The 23,204-nt window shown below is 35.6% G+C and overlaps 1 protein-coding gene across 5 annotated transcripts in view; it reads left to right on the top strand.

Annotated features, from left to right (window-relative positions):
- The window catches only part of Vha100-1 (V-type ATPase subunit a family protein Vha100-1), a 167,005-nt gene that overhangs the window by 88,401 nt on the left and 55,400 nt on the right, over nt 1–23,204 (top strand). For all 5 annotated transcript variants that reach the window (XM_089253437.1, XM_089253436.1, XM_089253438.1 and 2 more), the window contains 2 exons: nt 3,391–3,473; nt 4,907–5,000. In XM_089253437.1, coding sequence (XP_089109563.1) covers nt 3,391–3,473; nt 4,907–5,000 — 177 coding nt within the window. The remainder of the gene's footprint in view (nt 1–3,390; nt 3,474–4,906; nt 5,001–23,204) is intronic.

Raw genomic sequence — 23,204 nt, forward strand, 5'->3', positions numbered from 1 at the left:
GACATAATATCCAAAAAATGTCTAATTCCTTGATGTATTGGGCTGAGAAAAAAAAAGCTGTCTTACTCTTGAAACTCAAATAATTTGTGGTTCTCCTTGCATTTACTTTTCATTTTCTAATTTATTTTATTAAAAGGCCACCTGGGGCGAAATTGTTGTAGTTAAGGTGAGGCTGCAATATATCCACTCAGCACTTCATGCTAATAATGCATGTTATAAGTTAGAAATTTCGTGTTATAAGGAATTCAAAAGTGTGTCTGGTGTATTGGTTAATGCACTTGCCCAGTATGCAAGGGGATCCGTGTTCGATTCCCGGAGGAGACAAACCACTTTTCTTTCCAAGTAATCATTTCGGCATAACATTCAGAAAATTCAATTTCTTGGTACTTTTTCAGCCCAAAATATACAATCTCTTAAAACATTTTTGTTTAAATTTTTTTATTAATATATAGACATCATTGTGGATGGTGTATTTTGTAGTTGTGTGTGTGTGACTCAAAATTAAGAAACGGTCAATAATTTAAGATAATTTAATTTTTAGAAAACTATTCACACTGGTTAACAAGATTTAATTCCACATCATATAAGGACAAGAATATATCCACTTGCGTGCGAGCAACACACTGAAAAGAATGAGGTGTAAACAGTTCGACTTGTCCCCTCATTTTTAGCCTTTGACACCTACTTGTAAAGGGGCAAAAGATGACGCCACAAATATTTATACTGAGTTTATCTTCGCTGTTTTTCAAAATTGTCAACAAAAAAAAATTTTATTATTGAAGTAATAATTTGTTTTCTAAATTATGCCAGAAATTGGCATGATATGCTATTCTATCATAGCCAGATGAGTGGTTGAATGATAATTTGTTTATAAGAGGATGTAGGTGAGACAAATGTGCATAAAATGCTTGAATACAACTCAACCAGAGCTCACTTAAGAACATTTTGGTAACGCATTGCAAAAGCCACCAGAATTTTTTAATTGAAGTAAATGATCAGAATGAGTTTAGAATTTTCGTGTTTGAGAGGAATGTTCAGAATTCTCTGGTTTGCAACATCAACCCATTGTGACAACATCACCCCAATTTGTCATCCGTATTTTTTATGGGCATCATTTTTCTATCACCTTGATGGGCGATTTTCCTGTTGTGGCTGATGTATTTGTAGAGAATATGTTCCAAGTTTTTTTCACCTTCATAATAAGGTGGTTTGACAGTACTTGAAGCTTTGCTCATATGTAATAAGCATGCTACCCATATTTTACCATAGAAACAAAATTATATGAAAGTAAGTGTGAAGAAGATTTAAGAAAAAAATAATAAAAATTGTAATGTTGACTTTCTTTGCACATATCAACAGCAATCAAATTCAATGCTACTGATCGAATTCATTACCTTAGACTTAGTTTAAGCTTAACAGTCCAGTGGATTTGAGGATTTATCATATTTTCTAACGCAAGCTGGTGACATTTGCAGTACATGAACAAAATTTATCAAATGTACCGAAACGATGTGTGGTTATACTTAATTACCAGTTATGAATAATCATATTTATCGCTCACCATATTGTACTGTATATATTTTAACCTTCTATTATTGTATGATGCAAGTGTTGTTTGGCCATCTTGACCATGCAAATCATTTTCTAAGAAAAGTTGCCATTCATTAGACATGTATAAAAAAAATTTTATGATAAAAACTTTTTATGATGAAATAACTTAACATGGAGAAAGACATTTTTGTGTATGTGTGCACACACAGGGAAATTTCCAGTTAAAATGTTTAAAGAGAACTTTGTTTTTCAAGAATTTGATCTATACCAGTGCATGATAGTTAAAATTAAAGTGACCCCACTCAGGCCTATGTAGAGCCCATTGTGGTTTATATATTTTGTTGAAATTTGGTGTATATGTTACATTGTTGAAAAGAAAACTGCAATGAAAGTGATAATTCAAACCTACACCACCTGGTGAAAAAATGATGCATAAAGAAAATTAAACGGCAATTAAGAAATGTAAATTTATTTAATCACAGCATTTATTCAATGTGTATTTGCATCAGTCACATGTTCAAAACAAATTATAGAAAGATCAATAGTAACATGAAGAATTGTATGATGTTATATTTGCTTTCAATTCAGGCAGTGCCCATGCTTGTCCTTATTCAAAAATTTCAATTTTCATATACTGTTTTTAATTTTGATTTAATGCTTTCAAATTCCATATCTTCTCATCAATTTTGCTTTTTAATTTTTCATATATAAACAATGAGTATTTTACAATGCTTATACACTACACTACACTGCATATTTCAGCTGCCTATAGCGCTGGTATTGGTGAGTTTCGACAAAAATGTATCAATTTTGCAACATAATGTATATTTTTATATATATGCGCACACACAAATAAAGATAAGAACAAAAAGAGAAAATATAAGGAACAATGAGAGGAGGTTGTTCTCAAGGGGGAACCCCCGACATTGTTCCAGACAAGCAAAAATGTTTCTGATGATGGCAAGCCATAGAATGGCTAAAATTACCATCTGTTCCCCGACATTTTTGCAATAACAAGCTTTGGAAGTCCAAAATACATGAGAAAGAAAAGCGAATTTGAGATAATCAAAATTAAAAATCACTAGACTAACACGGAAAAAGCATTGGTAATAAAAAATAAATAAAATTTTAAATAAATGGACACCACACAATACAAGTGTGTTCCAAAGTAGTTTATGAAAAATTAAAGTAACAAAGATCCTACCTTAAATTCAACTTCATTGGGGTATCACAAAATTAAAAGCCAAATGGCGTTAACTAACTACTCAATAAACATGGGTGAAGTTTAAAACCCATAAAAGAACATGGATATCTGTCGCCACTTAAGATATTTAAGAAGTCAGAAAAAGCATTAAGAAAATCATTTACATTGTTCCATGTTTTTTTAATTCTAGGAAGTTGTCCAAAAAATATATTTTTCAAAATTTTAATACTATTCATTGTTCCTTATATTTTCTGTTTTTGTTATCTTTATTTGTATAATTTCCAGTTATGTATATACAGCCGCCTTGGGCGCTATACTCTGGCTTTGGAAAAAATAAAATTTTATTTTGAGTTTTTCTTGGTATGTTTTTGCTTTGAATTTTCAATTTCAGTGTTTTTTTATATAATGTATCATACTACTATATATATACATACACGTTTTCTTTCCCTCCCCCCAAATGGTATATATAACACGTACCCTGTTTCAAAGAAATATGTCAACCAGAACAGGCTCTACATATATTTCGGAATAAGCTCACTTTAATTATAGCCACCTTGTATATCAATGTCAGGTCACAAAATTTATTGATCAAACATTTATATTTTGTTGCCTAATATTCAAAATTTCTGTTTTAGGGTGATCAAGTATATAAGTCTGTATTCATCATTTTTTTCCAAGGGGAACAACTCAAAAATAGGGTGAAAAAAATTTGTGAAGGGTGATTAGTTTTATATTTTATTGCTTGCAACTCTTAATTTTTTTCCTAATTTGTTGATATCACATATTATGTAGTGTATGAAATTTTTTGTTTTTTAGTATTTGCCATCTTTCTTACCCATTTTTGACTCATGTTTCATTTGCGCAATACTTTGTTTAAATATTTTTTCAATTTTCATAAAATTTTTTGTATGAAATTAACATTTTTGTAAATTAAAAAGTTTAATGATAGGGCCACTGTATTTTTTAAATTTGTTTACAGAGAAATTTAATTTATCATTTTTCAATGAAATTTTTGGAAATTTTATCCTGATTTTTGATCTGGAATTTTATTTTCCATGCCCATTGACAAAAGATTTTTTAAAAATAGGAAAAAATAGTTTTTCTTAATTGTTTACTGTCACAATGGTGCACAAGCTTTTCCGAAATCAATAATTAGTAATTATTTTAATTAAATTAAGTGAAAATGTACATTAATTACAAAGAAAAACATGTTAAATTAATTACACAGACAAACATGTTAAATTAATTACAAAGACAAACATGTTAAATTAATTACAAAGACAAACATGTTAAATTAATTACAAAGACAAACATGTTAAATTAATTACAAAGACAAACATGTTAAATTAATGTCCAATTTTAGAAACTTTTCAAATATGTTATTTAACTTTACAGCTGCAATCCCGAAATATATTATCTTTTTAAAAAACACTCATTTCAGCAATCTCGAGCCCAGCTACCTCTATATAGATAGCTTAGCCTGATGACATGTTTTCATCCTTCCTCCTTCCTGTCAATCAACTGCCAATTGGCTGAGTTAGCTTTTATTTAAAGTTGGATAACATGAGAGACTGTTTCCCCCTATTTTTTTGGAGTTGTTTAAAAATATGCTATTATCAGCAGTTACTATTATATGCAGTTATCACATATATAAAAATTGTGTAATTTGATCATGAACTTGAGGAGTGGTCAAAAATAATTTAAAACATTGTTCAAATATTTGAATCAAAATTAATAAACATAACTAAAGTAATTGCTACTTCAATTGTGTTTTGGGTAAGAGACGGCCAATAACCTGCATATAATCAAGTCATGAACTTTTACCCCCCTTTTTCATTGTGATGGAAAAAATTTAACTGAAAAGACATAAAAAAAGTAGTGACGTGCAAGTTTTATTTAAGAAGAATGATTTTATTTCTAATACAGAAATATTAAATATCTTACATTGTCTTCAAATAGAAAATAACATTATAAATATTTAAGTGAACCAAATCTATTCAGTGTAAAGTCAGATGTCAGTTTGGTCAACTTGTCAGTTTAGGTTAGGTTTTAATCGAATGACCTAATAGTAAAAATATCCTAAAGCTTTTATTCTAATTTGACATTTTGAAAGGAAGTAAGTTAATTCCACCAAAATTTCTTGAATTTCAGTTTTCGTGCAACATTATATCCCTGTCCGGAAACACCCGTTGACAGAAGAGAGATGTCAATAGGAGTTATGACTCGCATTGAAGATTTAAATACAGTGAGTGTGGTTTACTGTGTGATTTTTTTTTTTTGGCCTTATAAAAGGCATGATATCAAAACCATTCAAATGCAGTTAATTCCCAACAAGTCGAATATCTATTTAAGTTGAAGTTTTCAGAAACATTCATATTATTTTAGTGTTAAAATTTTTTCTTATAACTCGAAATTTTCCTCTTTTAAATAAAAGTTTGTGGGTATAAGATGGATTAAATAAATTTACCCTCTCTCAGTAAAGAATTGGAAGTGCAAAGTACATAATTCTTGGAATTTCTTTCTTCCCCACCTGCTCCAGTTTTTTAGACAAATACTGACCAATGAACTTGGTTATCTTTGCTTGCAAATCTGTTCTTGTTGTACAGGTACACACACATTCCAACATACCAATTCGATAGAAATTCCACAGAGGAATGTAGATGAGGTGCATGTTAGTGTAGTAGTAGTGTTTGAACATCAGATGATGTGAGCCATATCACACCGTTAGTTAGTGTTGAAACATCAGTATAAATCTTGATTGTACATACATTTTTCAAAAAGTTGAAATGAAAGGTTAAAAAATTTTTATTTGAAAGAAAAAGAACAAGTTATAAAAAAAATAAAAAGAAACCTGAATTTGGAAAAGTGGTTGAAAAGTGAAGCATTCCTTCTGAAATACCCTCATCGACAATTTTTGAAAATAAAAGAACATTATTCGTATGAGATTTTCTTCAAACGTTAATAAAATTAGAATTTAAAAAATTACTTCAATTTTTGATAGAAATCTTGCTTTCTCACGTTATTTATATGTTTCAGTTATAGAAATGTGTGCTTATACATCCATACAAAAAATGTATGTGAATTTTTTTTAATATTCCTATTCAGTAATTAAATATAATTGCAGTGGAATAATTTATTCTTGCAAATATCTTATTCTCCAGCAGTTTGATATTTTTACTAATACTATATTCATAATGGGCAGTGTTCAGATTTTTATGCCCCTAAAGATGAAACGCCATTGCTGATTGGTAAATTCAGGTTTTTAAACCTATGAGCAACAACATTTCATCTTTAGGGCATAAAAATCAGAGCTCTAATAATTAACTTGGCGGTTTTAAACAAACTTTCCTCTCTTCATTCAAAAATCTGAATTTCCAATGAGTCAAACTAATAATAACATAAGTTTTTCATCAGCTACCACATATTTGACTGAGATTTGACAATTTAAATTTTGCTAAATTACCTTTTTCATGCAAAAACAATTTTTGATATGTGTATGAAAAAAAAAATTGAAATAATGTTTCACCCAGTCAAATCACATTAATCTGACCACCAGCTTATATTCAGAAAAAGGGTTTTGCAGTTCTAGACACAGCAAGATGGTCTGGAAGTGGCACTGTAAGATGGAAGATGGTTATTGCATTTGATTTATATATCCAGGGAGATTTCAGTCCATTCAATAGCTGCTGAAAAGTGCATAATAGAAGATCTATAAAAAGAATGATAGAGTTTGGTCCTAAAGAGGTCAATTGGTTTCAAGCTTAGAGAATTTAGGGACTAGAAAAGAACTGAGAAATCTTTATCATTCTCTTTCTAAAATTTTAAGGCTGCATAGCATGTCGTATTTCTATTCTTGAAGAGCTTGCACACTTCAGCCCTCATGTACCTTCTCAGCTGAGATGCACCTCTAATGTATCGACAGCACTTGATACTCGGCTGTCTTTACTTTAGTTTATTTCTGTGGTTATTTGTCTAGTTATGGTACACTTATAAACACTATCATACAATAAATAAATTAATGAATAGTTAATATTTCATCAACTGCTTAATTTCATACATACATACCATCATACTGTGATGCTTGGCCAAAAAGCTAATATAGTCATCTTTCTTTAAAAATATGGGTTAATAGTTTGTTTAACACAGTGAGTGGATCTCAAACTTTTGTCACTTGCTGCTCCTTTGCTGATTTGTGGTTCATCTGTGGCTCCCTAAAATGTTAAGTAGACATTTTACCTTATAACAGAGCCACTTCATAGCATAAATAGGCTCACAAATCAATATCTCCAGCTCGCAGCAACACCCCTGGCAAAGGTTGAAGACACACACTTTGAAAAACACTGGTTTAACATGTGACAGTAATGACTTCCTTTCAAACCAAGCACAACTCGGGTCTATCGTATTGGGCAATTTTCTACCAAATGAGTTGTGCCAGAAGTGCATGTGTGCTTAACTGTGTGAGTGCTTAGCTAGTTTTGTGCATGACTTTCTAGTGCTGTATAGATGAATTGATATTTGTACCATCATAGGTTTGTGCTCTCTGTGGCCTGACTTTTTAACGCGGAGATCAGCTCACATTCACCTCTTGAAGTTGGAAACTACAGAAATGTAACTTCAGCCAACCAGTTTTGTGCCATTGGTGGGGTTTGAACCCAGGTCTTTGCGATGCGAGTCTGTCACCATGATCACAAGACCACACAGTATGTTGACAGTAATGTATGATGCATTTCCAGAATACTTACATCTCATTTTTTATATTTGCATCAAGCCAGCTTGCAACTCTTGCTTTATTTCATTTGCTACATGCAGTTCCTATCAAAAATAGAAAGGGGTCACAATGTGACTCGACTGCATATATTGTGTATAATAACAATACCTCTCCTAAAATATGTTTTTACAATTTTTTTTTATTTGATACCCATATTCAGTGTTCAAGGAAAAAAGGCTTTTGAAGTTTATGAAGCATTTAGGAGCTTGAAATATCTTGGTCACTTCACTGAATAGTTCCTTATTGTGATGCATTTGCATGCAAAAATTGCAGTTTCTCTGCTATATGGGGAGGGGTGTTGTATGTGATTTTTGGCTGCTTTTTATCAAAGAATTCAAGTGTCTTTCTTTGTTACTTCAGACTAGGATTGATAAAAATCATGTTTTCAAACAGCAAACTTGACAAAAATTATTTATTTCATTGCCATTTTTACAAGAACGTCACCTCTACAGCTAACAGTCAAGCCAACATCCAATTTACATTACATTTTAACCGACCGATGGATCTGCTCATAAAAATAAATGTGAAAAAATCCTTTTCAAAACGGTTCTGCACATGAAAACATGAGGCAGATTATTTGCTCTGGACGTATATTACTGTTTTTTCTTCCCTCTTAACGTCTTTGTTAAAACATATGGTGATGCTAGTGCTGGTGGATGTGTCTGGTTGTTATTTCGGAAACATACAGTCATGACTCCTTTCTTTTTTTAGTTATTTAATAGAAGAGAGAGAGACTTTTACGACATGTTCGGTCGACAGTTGGAGCCAGACTGAACTCCAATACAAGAACACACTAGATAATGCCTAGCTAGTAAGTGGCATAAAAAATAAAATAAAAATATAAAAATTGTACAAGACAAGTAGCGCCACAAACATAACAAAGATGGCTCAGTATAGCCTCTCCCCTTCTTGACACTAACACTCCCAAAAGGATTAAGACCCACTGTACTGTGCAAAAGTGTCAGAACTGCTGTCGCCACATTGACTTTCAAAGTTGACTACAAGCACAATCATTCTTTGCAGCATACAACATGTTTTAAATAGCACAATCAAAATATTGAGAAAAAAAAAGGTAGGTTATTCAGTCTTTTCTGCAAATCCAGGTGATTTTCAGGAAGAAAAGAGATGTTTTCTCCCTCTCTCTTTTCTTTTTTTTATTGCAAATATCACCCAGATTTCAAGAGAGACTCATTTTGAGCAGAGTTAGACATTCTCATGTATGCATTATACTTGAATGTACAGAATTCTTTTCCTTTTACTTTTGTACACAATACGATATTAACCGCAGTACAAATAATGTGGAATACTGCAGTTGTGATATTCTAGCCTTTTTAAGAGTACTCCACTTCCACCAGAGTAAATAATTATCAGATTTTCTAGCACCAGGGGTCATAGTTAATTTTTTATGATACTAAAAAAAATCACTTTTGCCAGTAATTATGCATAATCGGCTTTCATATTGATAAATAAGTCCCATCGCCATGAAAAGTTTTCTTATTTAGATCAGTGGTTCTCAACCCTTGCCGCCCTGGGATATTTTAAGGTGGCCAAGGGTGAAAATCAGATGAAAGGAGAAGAGGTTTGTAAATATGTAAGTTGTTACTACTAGCCAAGGAAGTATATGTCAAACTCACACTTAACACTAGAACCGCGGAGTTGGTCAATTTGACCCAAATCAAACTTCGTTTTCATTTATCTCAAAAACTTACATGCAAATGATAAAAAAATTTTGTAACTTTTCATGAAATTGTATGAATATTAATTCGCGAAAATGTTATTATCTTCACATTGGTTTTGGTCATTTTGACCCAACGTACTATTCTATAGGAAAAAAGGGGGTGTAGAATTTTCTTGGAAGTGGTTACCCTTTCTAAAATTATTTGTAAATGATGATAGTGAAGAATAAAGGTCTTTCAAGGTCAAGGCCAATTCATTATCAGAGCAGATTATCTTTTTTTTCAATGGAATGGCAAGTAGTGCTAAATATTTTTTCCCTTTGTAAACTTGAATACCTGGAATTCTGATGGGACTCAATAAAGATTTTGGGAGAATAAAAGCTTAACTCTAAAAAACCATGTAGTTTAAAATTCTATAGGCAAACGATGTCACAGAAAAAGAATAAAATTCTGGCTTGCACCAAATACGTTTTGCACAGATTTCCAAACTTTGGGAAGTATCAGCGTCCAACGAATCTGTCTTTCAGAGCACATAGTGATGCATCTGATCAAGCCATTTGAGAACAAGGGCAGAAATGCCTCAACCTACACCTCTTTTCACTACACTGAAGCTGGCTTAAATGCTAAAAGCCAAGAAATACGAGCTTAGTAGAGACGAGATGTAATTGAAGAGCTATATTATCTCACGCACAATAAAGATAGTGAAACTACAGTTGTATGGAACACAATGACAATTTATCAAGGAAAGAACGATGTGTACAAGTTTTTCATTACTTAGCACGTTTCATCTGGCAGTCGATATTGGAAGTAGTTAGCTCCAAAAAGCTTTTTCACACACACACACAGAAACTATTTCACACTACAATTCAACAAAGTGTAATGATCGTAGTTGTAGCGATCAAATGCCCAGAAAATATTCGGTGAAGGTGGCGTCACAGACGTTTTCTATAACATCCTGGATCTCACTATAAAAATATTCCTGTATTTTGTATAGAGCAGTACAGAAGGCCAGAACTATTTTTTGAAAACAGTTCCTCTAAAATCTTATTGAAGAGCTGCATTCATCATACGTGTTGCCCTTGCGCAAAAAGAAACGTTCGTGCACTTTTGATCATGTATCTGTTCGTGAGCGATCAAAATAATAATAAGAGTAATAAATAAAAATAAATGAATCTGATGTCAGATAACATAAAAATGTGGAAACAAAACCAGGGTTCGCACATCCTTACAGACTCCTTAAAAACTCCTAACTTTTCATTTCCCTCTGGAAGGGCCCTTATAACTCCTTACTTTTTGCAGCCACGTCTGAAAAAGTCCTTTTTTTTTTCTGTGAAGGGATGATCTTTCTTAGAATAGGCATTCCCCATGGTGATGAATAGCATTGCCTAGAAAAATAAGAGGAAGTTTCCCCCGAATATAAAGAGGAAGAAAAGAGAAAAACAAAATGCCCTCTCCCTTTGTAATAGGAAATGTGAAAGCAGGGGATGGGATTGGAACATCCAATGGTTGTGCATACCTGCCAACCGTTACGATTTTGTCGTATTTAGTAAATTAATACGATTATACGCTTTTGCTTCTAAAAATATGATTTTTTACCGAATCGCTAGTTTTGACGTGTTTTCCTGCCTATGTCGCAAACTGGTCAGCATTCGAAATCGATGGTCCGTAGAACGACATCACTCCGCTGAACCAGTGGCCGAAAATTCCCCCATGTCCAGTGGTGAGAAAGTATTTTAAGTTTTTACTTATGCGGCAAAACGATGTCTCGAACCTCCTATATTACGCAGTATACTGAGTGCAGACCTCGCAGCTTTCCTATTTTTCCTATTATTTTCGTACTTTCGCCGCAATCGCCTTTTTTTTACTGCAATTCTCTCCTACTATTCCTATTTTATCCCTCCTTCCCATTTGCTTACAGCCAATATCTCACTACGAAAATTCCGAGAAACCGCAATGTCACTGCTTTCCGCAGTTTTTTTGACGTGTTCTATTCACATTGCAACTCGCTACTGAAAAAGAAGAAAGGGAAAAAAATTTCAGTTCTCCACTAGAGTAAGGGACGACGACAAGCGTATCTTTTCGCCGCCGCGCCTTAAAGTGCTAAAAACTGAAGTCAAGTGGGGAAAGCGAATCTGTTTCGCAGATTGGTTACTGTAAATAAAAAGGCAAAAAAAAAAAAGAACAGGCTCTATCCACACACAAGAGATTCTATGAGAGAATGGGTTTATCTCTCCTGGGATCCCGTAACGAGCATTCATCTCTGAAGCCAGGTTTTCCTAGGAGTAGGCTTTTTGTGCCGTGTGAACCTAACTGGATCATTTCGTGTCTGCAGAAATGAGTTACATAATGACGTTACACATTTGCGTTTTCCAAGTGTGGCGCATCGGCTCAGGACGACTATATAGTATATGACCCTGGCGTCATATACTCTATCGACTGCATGCTCCGGTTTAAAGGGAAGAGACACAACACGAAAATGAAGGGAAGATCGCCGAAACGCGCGGCACACAATGCTTAACTCCTCCAGAAGCAATCTGCCAATCACACCCGACGTAAAGCGCTGTCGTGAGCCGTATTGCGCTCTGTAGGAAAACAGTCTTACTGCTTTTCATATTGATGAATAGACGGCGTGTCGCGCTGGGTGATTCATGTTGCGCGTGCCATAGAAAACCTGCTAGTAAAATCCGGCTTTTAAAAGTGACAGCACGAGCCACGTCTGGTTTTACAGGAGGAGGGGGGGACGAGCCGATCAGCCGCTATAGCTGAACCCACTTTTTTTAACCTTCAGAAAATAACTTTCGGGTATCTTTATGTTAGGGGTCATTCAAGTATTACGTCAGCATGGATGGGGGATTTTCGATTTCCTGACTTGATGATGTGGAGGGGGGGTGGATGATTCTTACATCATCAACCAACCCTTTATAAAAAATATGAAATATTCTTAATGCCGTCTTACTTGGTGCGTGAAAAACGAGTAAAACTTTTCACTAACTTTTCACTAGTTTGTGGGCACCTGAACTAACATTCTCCCTATTGAGTCTCCTACAGAGCCACTCTAGTGATCTTCAAATACTTAGTGGATCCAAATGCTCTGGAGCTGTGCCGCGCGTCATATAAGTGATCCGTGATTATGCCGCAGATCACTTAAGTAATCTGGGAATGTGCCGCGGATATCTTGAGTGATGTATAACCGCACTGGTGGCAGGACCAATGCTCTAAAACTTTGTCACATGTCACTCAAGGGATCGCTTAATGTGCCACAGATCGCTTAAATGGTCTGGAATTGTGCCATGAGTCACTTAAGCGATCTGTAAATGTGTCACTTGGTTCATTGTTACAAAAATAGATTTAGGGACAGGTCACATCATAACGCGAGGGCCACATTTGGTCCGCAAAGGCCGAATGTTTACCGTGGGTCAAGGCTTACCAAGGGCTTAGAGAGGTAGGGTCACAATGAATTTTTTTAGCAATTTTGGGTTCTTAGCCTTCAAATAGCATTGAAATTAACAAAAATTGGTTATAATAACATATAAAGATATTGTTTCAAAATTGTAAAAAATATTTGTACAATTCTTTTAAAAAAATTTTTGTGGATTAAAAAAATAAATTTTTGATCTGGGGGGAAGCCCCCAATTCAGATTCAGATTCCACCAATAAGCGTTAGGATGGAAGGGGGCAGAGTGCTGACAGGGGGAGGGTGAGAGTTTTGCTGACTTTTTCTGACAAGAGGGGAGAGTCAAAAATTGCTGAAAATTTGCTGTCATAATACTTGAACAGCCCCTTATTTTAAAGCATACATGTGCTCAACACATGGCCTAAATGTGGCCTGCTTCGAGTGGCTCGTGGCAAATTCTTACTTCAATTGAGCGGCCTGCGGCACATTCCCAGATTGTTTGAGTGAGTGATTTCCGGGGGGGGGGGGCTTTCTTTCTTTCAAACCAAGCACAACTCAGGTCTATTACCATCTATGGGCAATTTACTATCTAGGAAGTTGTGCTGGAAGTGTGTGTGTGTGCCTAGAGCAAATATAAATAATTTTGTAAGAAAAATCTTTGTCGGCTGTAGTTTTTATTTTGAATAATTGGAGGGGGAATGAATATCACTTTTAGAATTTTTATAATTTATGTGATGCTGTTATGAGTTATATTTTTGACTAATACTTGAAGGTTTTAGAACACTTTAGTGATGACAGAAAGCATGTATGTGGATTGATTATTTTATGAATTCTTATGATGCTGGGTAACAAATCAAAACTTGTAATTTTTGAAGTACTTCTGCGTCTATATTTTTGAGAAGAGGGAAAGTTTGTTTGCAAATTAAAAATAAATTTGCATATGTGTCCTGCCCCTTTTTTGCTGTAAAACTTGTAAGGTATGAAGTTTGCCATGACTCCTTAAAAACTGCTTGAAACTCCTTAAAAACTCCTTACTTTTCATTTTGAAAATTTTGTATGAACCCTGCAAAAATTAACAGTTTTTGTTAATTTTTGCATGGGTTGTAGAACTTCAACATGCAATGAATGTGCAAGAATAATGAAAAAAAAATTGCTCCAAACTGCTCATCGTAAATTCCACTTATCAGTAAGAAATCAAAATACTTATTTGACAGAATCATATTATAGACTTTTTCATATTCAATCTGACACACTTATTTTATATCTTTGTTGTATTATGGGATTACTAGAAAGTGTTTTTAGACTGAATAGAGTAAATAATGTATACTAAATCTTATTTTTACTGAATTACATCAGCTAATTTTTAGCTAATTTTGAAGACAATTTTATATTCATAAACAAATATAGTTTTCCATTATGAATACGCAATTAAACATAATTAAATAAAAATAGGGGAAAAATCCAGAAACCAAAAATAAATTCCTGTTTTCACTATGAAACACCGTTCTTTCACAGTTTAGGTAAATTTGACCCAGTCCGCTGTTCTAGGTATACCGAAAGTTCCGCGATTCTAGTGTTAATCACTTATAGGGTCACTCATATGGTCAGGGCAGGCTAAATGTGATCGTGGACTAAATGTCTAACTTGATCATTCTTAAAGTCACTCACCATCATTCACATGCATACTCGTAGGGTCATTCGAAAGGTCAGGGCAGGTTAAATGTCAGGGAGTAAATGTCCAGCTTGATCACTCGCAGGGTCACTCACTGGGTTGCTCATATGGTCAGGGCAGGTGAAATGTCAGGACCAAAATTTGTGGGGGGAATGTACCGAGGATGAAACGTATTAGGGGCAAGATGTTGGGGGCAAAGATTCTGTGAACCGATAGGGGGAGCCAATAAGATAGGAGGCATGAGGAAAAAAATTATTCAAAGAGGGCCATATGGGTTGAAAAAGGTTGAGAAACAATGATTTAGATGACCATACTTGTGAGCCCTAGTTTTAACCTGGTATAATGAGCTCTGATTTTACAAATTTTGTTGAACATTCCTGAAATAACTCCTATTTGATTAATTCTGCAATCAGACTACAATATGACAAAATCCTATTTAACAAATTTTACCATCCCGCCCTGATATGGGGGTATCATCAGTGGCGGTCTCAGGGCTGCGCAACCGAGAACGAAATGTGCCAGGGGCAAGATGTTGGGGGCAAAGATTCCATGAACAGATGGGGGGAAGGGGAGTGTATAAGATAGGGGCATGAGAAAAAAGAAGTCTAAAGAGGGCCATGGGCTGGGGGCACCAAAATGAGTTAGAAAACTTGGATACACACACAAATAGAAAATAATCCTTAAGGTAACTTAAAAAAAAAATCTGTGCGAATTGCACATGGAAAATAAGTGATGAGAAAAAAAAAATTCAAGGTTTGATGAGCAGTGTGCATACTGTATACTGATTTCCGTGAAGATAAGAATACACACACACTACATTTTTTCTTCGTTAACTTTCTGGAGATACTGGACAGTTTGCTCTCTTTTGTTGTCCAGTAGCGATGGGAAAAATAAAGAGAATTGAGAAAGTCATCTTCCTCCATCACCCCCTTTTTCTGCTAACAAGAAAAGTGGTCTCCAGTGTTGCATTCAAAACATGGAATCAAATTGCCATCACAGTATATATATTTTAAAATATTGACGTAAAAAATGTCTGTTATCATTTCTAGGCCCTCTTTGAACTGGGATCCTGTGCCTAGGCTACATTTTTCTATCCGTCTCACAAGGAGCAATTAGAAAAAAAAGTACAGTACTCTCTCACACTGGGAAAGCATGCATTTCACCCCCCCCCCAATCTCCCACCTTACCAAATCTATCTATCTCCCACCTTACCAAAATTTCCTAATAGTGCAATGCATGAACGTGGACCAAAAAAAATTATAAAAAACCACACATTCACACACAACTGAACACCTTTCATTGTTTCAGAAACCTTAGTTTCAAATACCCAGGCCCAGAATTAAGCAGGGCCACAACTAGGAAGAACAAAAATTTATTTAGTTTTCCTAGGAGCAGGTTTCGTGCAGCGCACGCGCAATGTGATTCACCCAGCATGACGCACCGTCCACTCACCAATAAAAAAAGCAGTATGACTGTTTTCCTACAGAGCGCAATACCGCTCATGACTTCACTTTACGTCGAGTGTGATTGGCGGACTGCTTCTGGAGGAGTCAAATGCTTTGTGCCATTCACCCATCTTCTCTTAATTCTTTCCCTTCCCCCTCAAAACTGGAGCATGCAAATGACAGAGTAGCTGATTTGTAACTCGCCTGCAATGTGTTATTCCCTGTGGTGGTGGTCATGTGGAACACATACTGCTGCAATAAACAATTTGAAGGCATTCTGTTCGTTATTTGTGTATCTTTTCTTGGACTTGTGTATGTCAGCACCACCTATTGGCTAATTTTGTTTTTTTCCGGTTTTAAGAAAATTCCTGTGACCTAACCCTAACGATGCTAATGCTTCAAACCATTTTTTTATTTTGGTTATTTTTCCGGTTTTTATGAATTTTTAAAGTTTCTACTGACTTTTTGTCCACCATGTACTATATAGCCACCCTGAGCTCATGCGGCATGCTACACAAACGCATAGCGTGATTACGTAACAAGTTTCTGCCGACACAAAATGATCCAGTTCGGTGCACTCAGCCCCAAAGCCTGTTTCTAGGAAAATCCGGCTTTTTGGAAAAAAAAACATCAACTCGGTATTCTCTTTGTGGTCAAGCACCCGGGGCTCCAGACTCCTGTGCTCTCTCTTAGTTGTGGCTCTGTGTGCAAGGTGCAGCCACACAGGGCAGCAAAAAAGAATTCCCTTTTTTTTTTACCCTTTCATAAAAGGGAATAACCTTCGGTTGAAAATCCAATTTGATTTTTTATTTCAATGACTATTGTTCGAAATCAGATTCCAACAATTATAAACCCCCTCCCAATTCTGTTTACAAACTGAGGAAGATGGGGGAAATATCTTGCTTTATTTCTCGCAGGGATGGGCTCAAGTATTTTGCAACCCAGTGTGAAAACAGCTTTGCAGCTCTCTAAAACATGGTTTCAAACCTGTACGTTAATGCACACAAATGGTGGTGTGGGACTACCTTCTTATATTTTGAATTTTTGCAGTAAAAAACTTACCCCCTCCGTATCCCTTAAGTATGAAATGCGGATTTTTTTTCAAAAAAAACATGTTAAATTCGGAAGAATGATAAAAAGTGTTTTATTCAAAGTATGCCCCATTGCTTGTTATACATTTCCCCCATCTTTCCTGAAATTTGTGAATACCACGCCAGTAAAAATCTTCCCCTTTTGCTGCGAACTATTCATCGAGCTATTTTTTCACATTTTCGTACGAACCAAAGCGCTGCTCAGAAACTGCGTGACCCATCAATGTAAACAAGTGGTAATCGGAAGGAACCAAGTCTGGTGAGTAAGCCGCATAGGGTAGAACTTCCAGCTGAATGCTTCCAACGTGCCGCGAACTTCTTTTGCCGTATGTGATGGAGCATTGCACATTGACCATTGTCAAGAAGCATTTCACATTGTCATGGGGCATTGCGATTGGAAACAGCTTGTTGACTAACGCTCAATTGCTCTGCGAGTTGTTTTTGTGTCTGTGTAGTATCATCTTCCAACAATGCTTCCAATTCCACATCTTTTTTTTTTGGCAGTTTTCCATGTTCCTTGTCTGCAACATCGAAGTCGCCCCTTTTGAAACACAGAAACCATCATTCACACGTATCTTGCGATGGAGCATGTTCACCATAAGCTTCTCAAAGTAATCGGTATGATTCAGCAGCAGTTTTCTTCAAATGAAAACAAAAAAATTAATGCTGTCCACGAATGCTCTTTGTTCAATATAACTTTCGACATATTGAACACAACAATACAACACTATGCACCCACTTTTCCAATTTATCACTCGTGCGCATCTGACACTTGTTGATGACACAACAAGATGGCGCAGTGTCAAATCTTTATAGCACAAATTGCATTGGTGCACCATCTGTTTTCTGAAATCCGCATTTCATACTTGTACACCTGGTAATATACATCATTGGAAATATTATCCTGCCTTATATGGTAGCACGCTAGCCCGGTTTTCAAAAGGACCTGGATTTGATTCTCAGTGGAAACCTGGTGACTTCGCTTTCAAAGTTCACCTCAGCATAATATCCAGAAAATGTCCATTTCTTTGAGGTATAGACTGGGAAAAAGCCATCTATCTCTCACTTGTATCAATATTTAGCTCCTTATTTTCTGATGTCCTCAGACAAGCAGTATTGTACAAAAAATAATTTGTTTTGTTAATTTGTTCCAACATCTAAAATATTAAACGTAATGTGTTTAATAGTTTGTTTCATATCAGCTGTTAATTATTATGCCGGAGTGGTGAAATGATGGTGTTAAGGGATGTATGTAGATTTTACTGTTGTAGGCCTGTTCTCTGTGGCGAGACTTTTTAACAGCCCGAGATCAGGGGAGATCAGCCTGTATCCGCACTTCAAAGTTGGGAAAATCATATGGACTGAAAAACAGTTCAGGTACTAAAGAAAAATTCTGCAAGATTAACATGGAAGTTAACTGAATTTTGCGACTCATATTGGGTTCTACTTCCCCTGTATTTCCCCTTGCCTCAGTGTATCTTAACATTTTATATTTTTAAATACCCGTTTAAATGGTAGTAATAAGGATTTATTTCATAATTTTTTTCTCTATTTTTGGAATTTGTGAACGTTTGATCTTGGGTTTTTTATTTCAAAGAATTACACAATAAAACAGAACAAAAACACGATGAATGACATGATGCAAAACAATATAATTCAGACAAAACAATAAAAAGAAATAAAGAAAATTCAACGCGCAATTCGTAAACAGTGCAATTCATTGTAACCAATGCTTTCTAGTTATATTATTGTTTTCATAAATAATATATCTATAAGTTCCTGTTTCATGATGCTAATTCACAAGCATTTCTTTTTTTTGTTCAATCCTGTACATACAATTTTGTCTATTGCATTATGTTTTATTTTAGAAGTATTTGTATATGTTGTTCAGTTGGGGTTGATTTATGTTGCTATCATTGCCACCTCCCCCCCCCCCCCCAAGCACAAACTCAGTGATTCACTATTGAATATGTCATGCAGAGAATACATCTTTGATGAATTTCTTATCGACAATGCATAAAAACTTGAATTTTAACAGCTGTAAAAAAAAGTCTTATTTTTAAATTGCAATCCCCATGTACATTTCAGATCATCTTGCATTATCATGCCAAAATTATATTCAGACCCTATTTCTTGTCAGTTACATTGCGTAATTATTTGACAGCGAATAGGGATCTTAATGCAGATGTGGGTTAGCGTTATATAACTGGTTTTTGAAAACATTTATTTACTTTCTTGTACATTTAATTTTAGTTTATCTTGCCATGAATTGATTTTAGTTCTGTTCTCTACTATTGTATGAGATATTTCCTTTCAGTGTTCTCACCGTATAGTACTGTATAATCACAGAAGATAACAATGATCCATTTAGGTTAAATTTACAAGAACCATTGATATAAATTGAAAACAACAATGGTCCTAGAACAGAACGTTGTGGTACAATTTTTTTAAACTTGATGTATTATTCGAATCCACTTCGCAATATTTCGTATTGCAAGAAATCGGGTAGAGGAAAGAAGCATACAGCGAAGCATACGTATTTAATTTTTGTAATCTTAATTTACTACCTTGTTTGTGGCACAACGTCCCTCTCTGCGAGAAATAGGAATCCTGTCAGAGAGAAAGCGTGAGGTGCAGCTTATATGGCAAAATTAGAATTTCGAAATTTATATTTGATCGCAATTTATTACTCTTATCGGCGCCTCACGGCGTGAGAAATGAAAATCCCTACAGAAAGCGTGAAGTGCAGCTTATACGGCAAAATTAAAATTTGAAAATGTATTTGATCGCAATTTATTACTGTTATCGGCACCCCACCACACCTCGCAATGAGAAATGATAATACCTACAGAAAGGGTGAAGTGCAGCTTATACGGCGGAAATAAATTTGGAAAAAATTTGTTAGATCACAATTTATTATTGTTATTGCCTCCCTTATGCCCCTCGTAGTGAGAAATGCAAATCTTGACAAAGTGCAATATGCGGCTTATATGGCGGAATTAAAATTGAAAAAGTTATTTGATCGCAATATATCATTCATCATTCTGGTCGTGGTTGGGGCTAGACGTGTTTTATCGCACTCCACTTGCCGACCAAGAGCAGCTGTTCTATCTGGAACCGTTGCTTGAGGATTACCGAAGGATTATCCGTCGGTGTGCCATTTTGTGTCTGTCTTTGTGTTATTCTTTGTTCTCATGAGTTTTACTTAGCGTTTTTTTATTTTTGGGTCATATTCTGCTGTGTTTCTTTCTTCTAGATTGTGTGTTTAATTTACTCTATAGTTTGATTTTGTCACCGGATTTTTTGAACTGAACATCGTTGGATTTGCGAGATAAGTGGTTTTTTTTTTCTCTCATTTCATTTTTCTTTGTACTTTCACCAGGTTTGTGTTTTCCCCGCTTCTTCCGATATAAATTCATGGTTTTTTTTTATACATTAGTGTTAGCAAACGGTATATACTTCTTCCCGGGTACTCTCAGTAATTTTTGTTCTTTTCATTTGGTTCTACTGTTTTAGTGTTAGCGAATAGAGACAGTTAGCTAATTCTAATAAGTATAAATTGTACTATGTAGCTTAATACTTTTTTTGGGTGTATTGTATTCTTTATATACATAATTATTTTCTTCGTGATTTAGTGATGAGCATTTTATTTTAATTAATTTTTTCGTACAATCGCTTATGTATATTTTGCATTGTAATGTATTTTACGTTATTTTAATTTCCTGTTAACATTTCTCATTTTCCTATTTTTTAAGTATTATCTAGTTTTAGCAATAGTGTTAGTATGCCTCGACCTCGACTAGTGTGGTGTAGAGCTTGCGACAGGAGGTTTCCCTGATCTAGGTAGATAGTTGCTGATAGTTTCAAGTGTAAGGGTTTTTTGGATAGGGCAAGGTTGGAACTCGAGGTCGAAGTGTTATGAGAAAAAGTTGGGGTTCTAGAGGTCGCGGTTAAAACAGAGCCACCTGTTGATGGAGAAGCAATCTCCGTGAAAAACGACAGTTTAAACGGTGAATGGGTGGTCGTAGATAAGGTAGAGGGGGATAGTGATAGAGGTGCTTAATCATCAGCGATTCTATGGTTAGGGAACAGTGTGTAGGGATTTTCTAGGGTTTATTCTAGTGCTGTTATCTTCCTGGGGAGAACATTAGCAGCGTTTGAGACGTTTTTCAATGCCGAATGTTGCTCTTGCAGGTAATCCTCTGGGTGGGAATGAATCGGGTAGGAGCGAATATTAGTGAGTCTCTGTCAGAGTATTAGGATTTACTATTCTCCGCTAGGGAGGAGGATTCAGATGTGGCAGTGATTCCAGTGCTGCCAGGAAGTAGTAGAGGTACAGGAGTAGGATCCATCAATTCAATTTAGGCTTGAACGACATTTGCTCCTCACTTGGGGTCACATTCTTGGAGCTTCCCGCATTTACCAATAAGTGGCTTTGTTCGGATGGGATCCATCTAAATAGGAGGGGGTCTGGGAAGTTTACGATAGTCTTAGGTCAGGTTTTTTACTCCCAGACCTAGTAGTCAGGAATGCGGGTTAGTTAATGATAATTGCAACAGTACTGACAGGGAATTACCCACCTCTGACTTGGATGGCTTCTTGATTGACAATCACCGGGCAAATTAAAATGTGTGCTAATTAATGTCAGGAGCTTGGGTAATAAAGATTTTTTAGAAACTATGATGGTTGCAGAGGGCCTGGATCTTATAGCCATTACAGAATCTTGGGCAAATGATGGAGATGAATCTTTCTTACACATCTCAGGATATGATACTTTTTTAAGAAATTGATCGGATAGGAAAGAGGTGGAGTGTTGATATACGTAAAATCATGTTTGAATGCTAGAGAGTGTAACATGCAGAGAAGTGATATTGAAACTATATGGGTTGAGCTTGAAAATAAGACGTCGTAATCTTCTTGTTGGGGTTTGTTACAAACCACTGAGTAGGGATCAAAATTACATCACCAAATTTCATGATAAAATTTCTTACATGTGTAAGCGTAAGAGGGTTGTCATACTAGTGGATTTCAATTGCCCAGGTATCTATTGGGAGAACCTTTCAGCTGGAGATCAATATGAAAGAGACTTTCTTAAGTTGGTGCTCAACAATTTTTTGTATCAGAAGCCACTAGAGGGGTACTGCTATTTTGGATTTGGTTCTTACTAGTTCTGAGGATCTTGTTGAACATGTTACGGTGGGGGACGAGTTTTCTTCCAGTGATCATCGTATCATCAGATTTCACTGTAACTTTTCCTCGGGTAAGGTTGATAACAAAAGACTGGTTCCTCGTTTTCGGAGAACTAAATGTGATGTTTTGAGAGGATGGTTAGCGGAAGTTTCAAAGACCGGTTGGAATCAGTAGGGGTGGTAAGTCAATGGGAAGAATTTAGCACGAAGCTGTCCTCTGTTTTGCACGACGTCATACCCTTTGTTCGAAAAAAGCGTGTTTGTACATCGCACCTTCTATGGTTCACGGATAGCTTGCGGAACCTTTATCTTGAAAAGAAAAGAGCATTCAGAGAGTATAAAAGTGGACCAGTTGGCCTATCATTGTTTACTGATAAAAGAAGACTGTTGAAGAAAGCGATAAGGGATAGTAAAAAGGAAGTTGAATCTAGGTTGGCAGATAACATTGGCTCTGACCCAAAATCATTTTTTTGATACGTCAATAATGGATGTAAGGGGACAGTTGGCCCCCTCTTGATAGGAGGCTCTAGGGTAGAGAGCAATGTAGGCATGTGTAGTGCTTTCAATTACTTTTTCGCCTCGGTTTTTAATGGAAATAATGATATTCAATATACGGGTGTTGCATGGGGTAATAAAGCCCTCAACGATATTCAAGTAGAAGACGTGGAGGTCCTAAATCTTCTAAGAAATGTATGTGCAAGCAAAGCACCAGGACCAGATGACATCTATCCCAGGGTCCTCAGGGAATGTGCTAATGAATTGTTGGGGCCAGTCACACAGATATACAGGAGTAGTTTTGCTGAGGGTATCGTCCCAAGAGATTGGAAACCTGCTAACGTTGTCCCGATATTTAAGAAGGGTAGTAGAGAAGCTGTGTCAAATTATCGTCCAGTGAGTTTGACGAGCTCCCTCTCAAAATAATCTCCTTTGCTTCTATGATCACGTGACAAAGGCTTTGTGTAAGGGCAAAAATTTAAATGTTGTTTACCTTGATTTTCAGAAGGCATTTGATCGGGTCCAACATGTGTAAACGCTTCAAGAGTTTACCAAGATTGGGTCTGGGGGCAACTTGCTGAATTGAATAGAATTGTGGTTAAGAGATAGATCACAACGAGTTATGGTGAACAGAGAATTCTCCGGTTGGACCGGCATCACAAGTGGAGTTCTGAGTTCCTCAAGGAAGTGTCCTTGGCCTTATACTTTTTACACTTTTT

The sequence above is a fragment of the Pholcus phalangioides genome, unplaced genomic scaffold (assembly GCF_987345545.1).
Source record: "Pholcus phalangioides strain wild (caught in Gottingen) unplaced genomic scaffold, Ppha-v1.0 ptg000039l_1, whole genome shotgun sequence".
Taxonomy (NCBI): Eukaryota; Metazoa; Arthropoda; class Arachnida; order Araneae; family Pholcidae; genus Pholcus; species Pholcus phalangioides.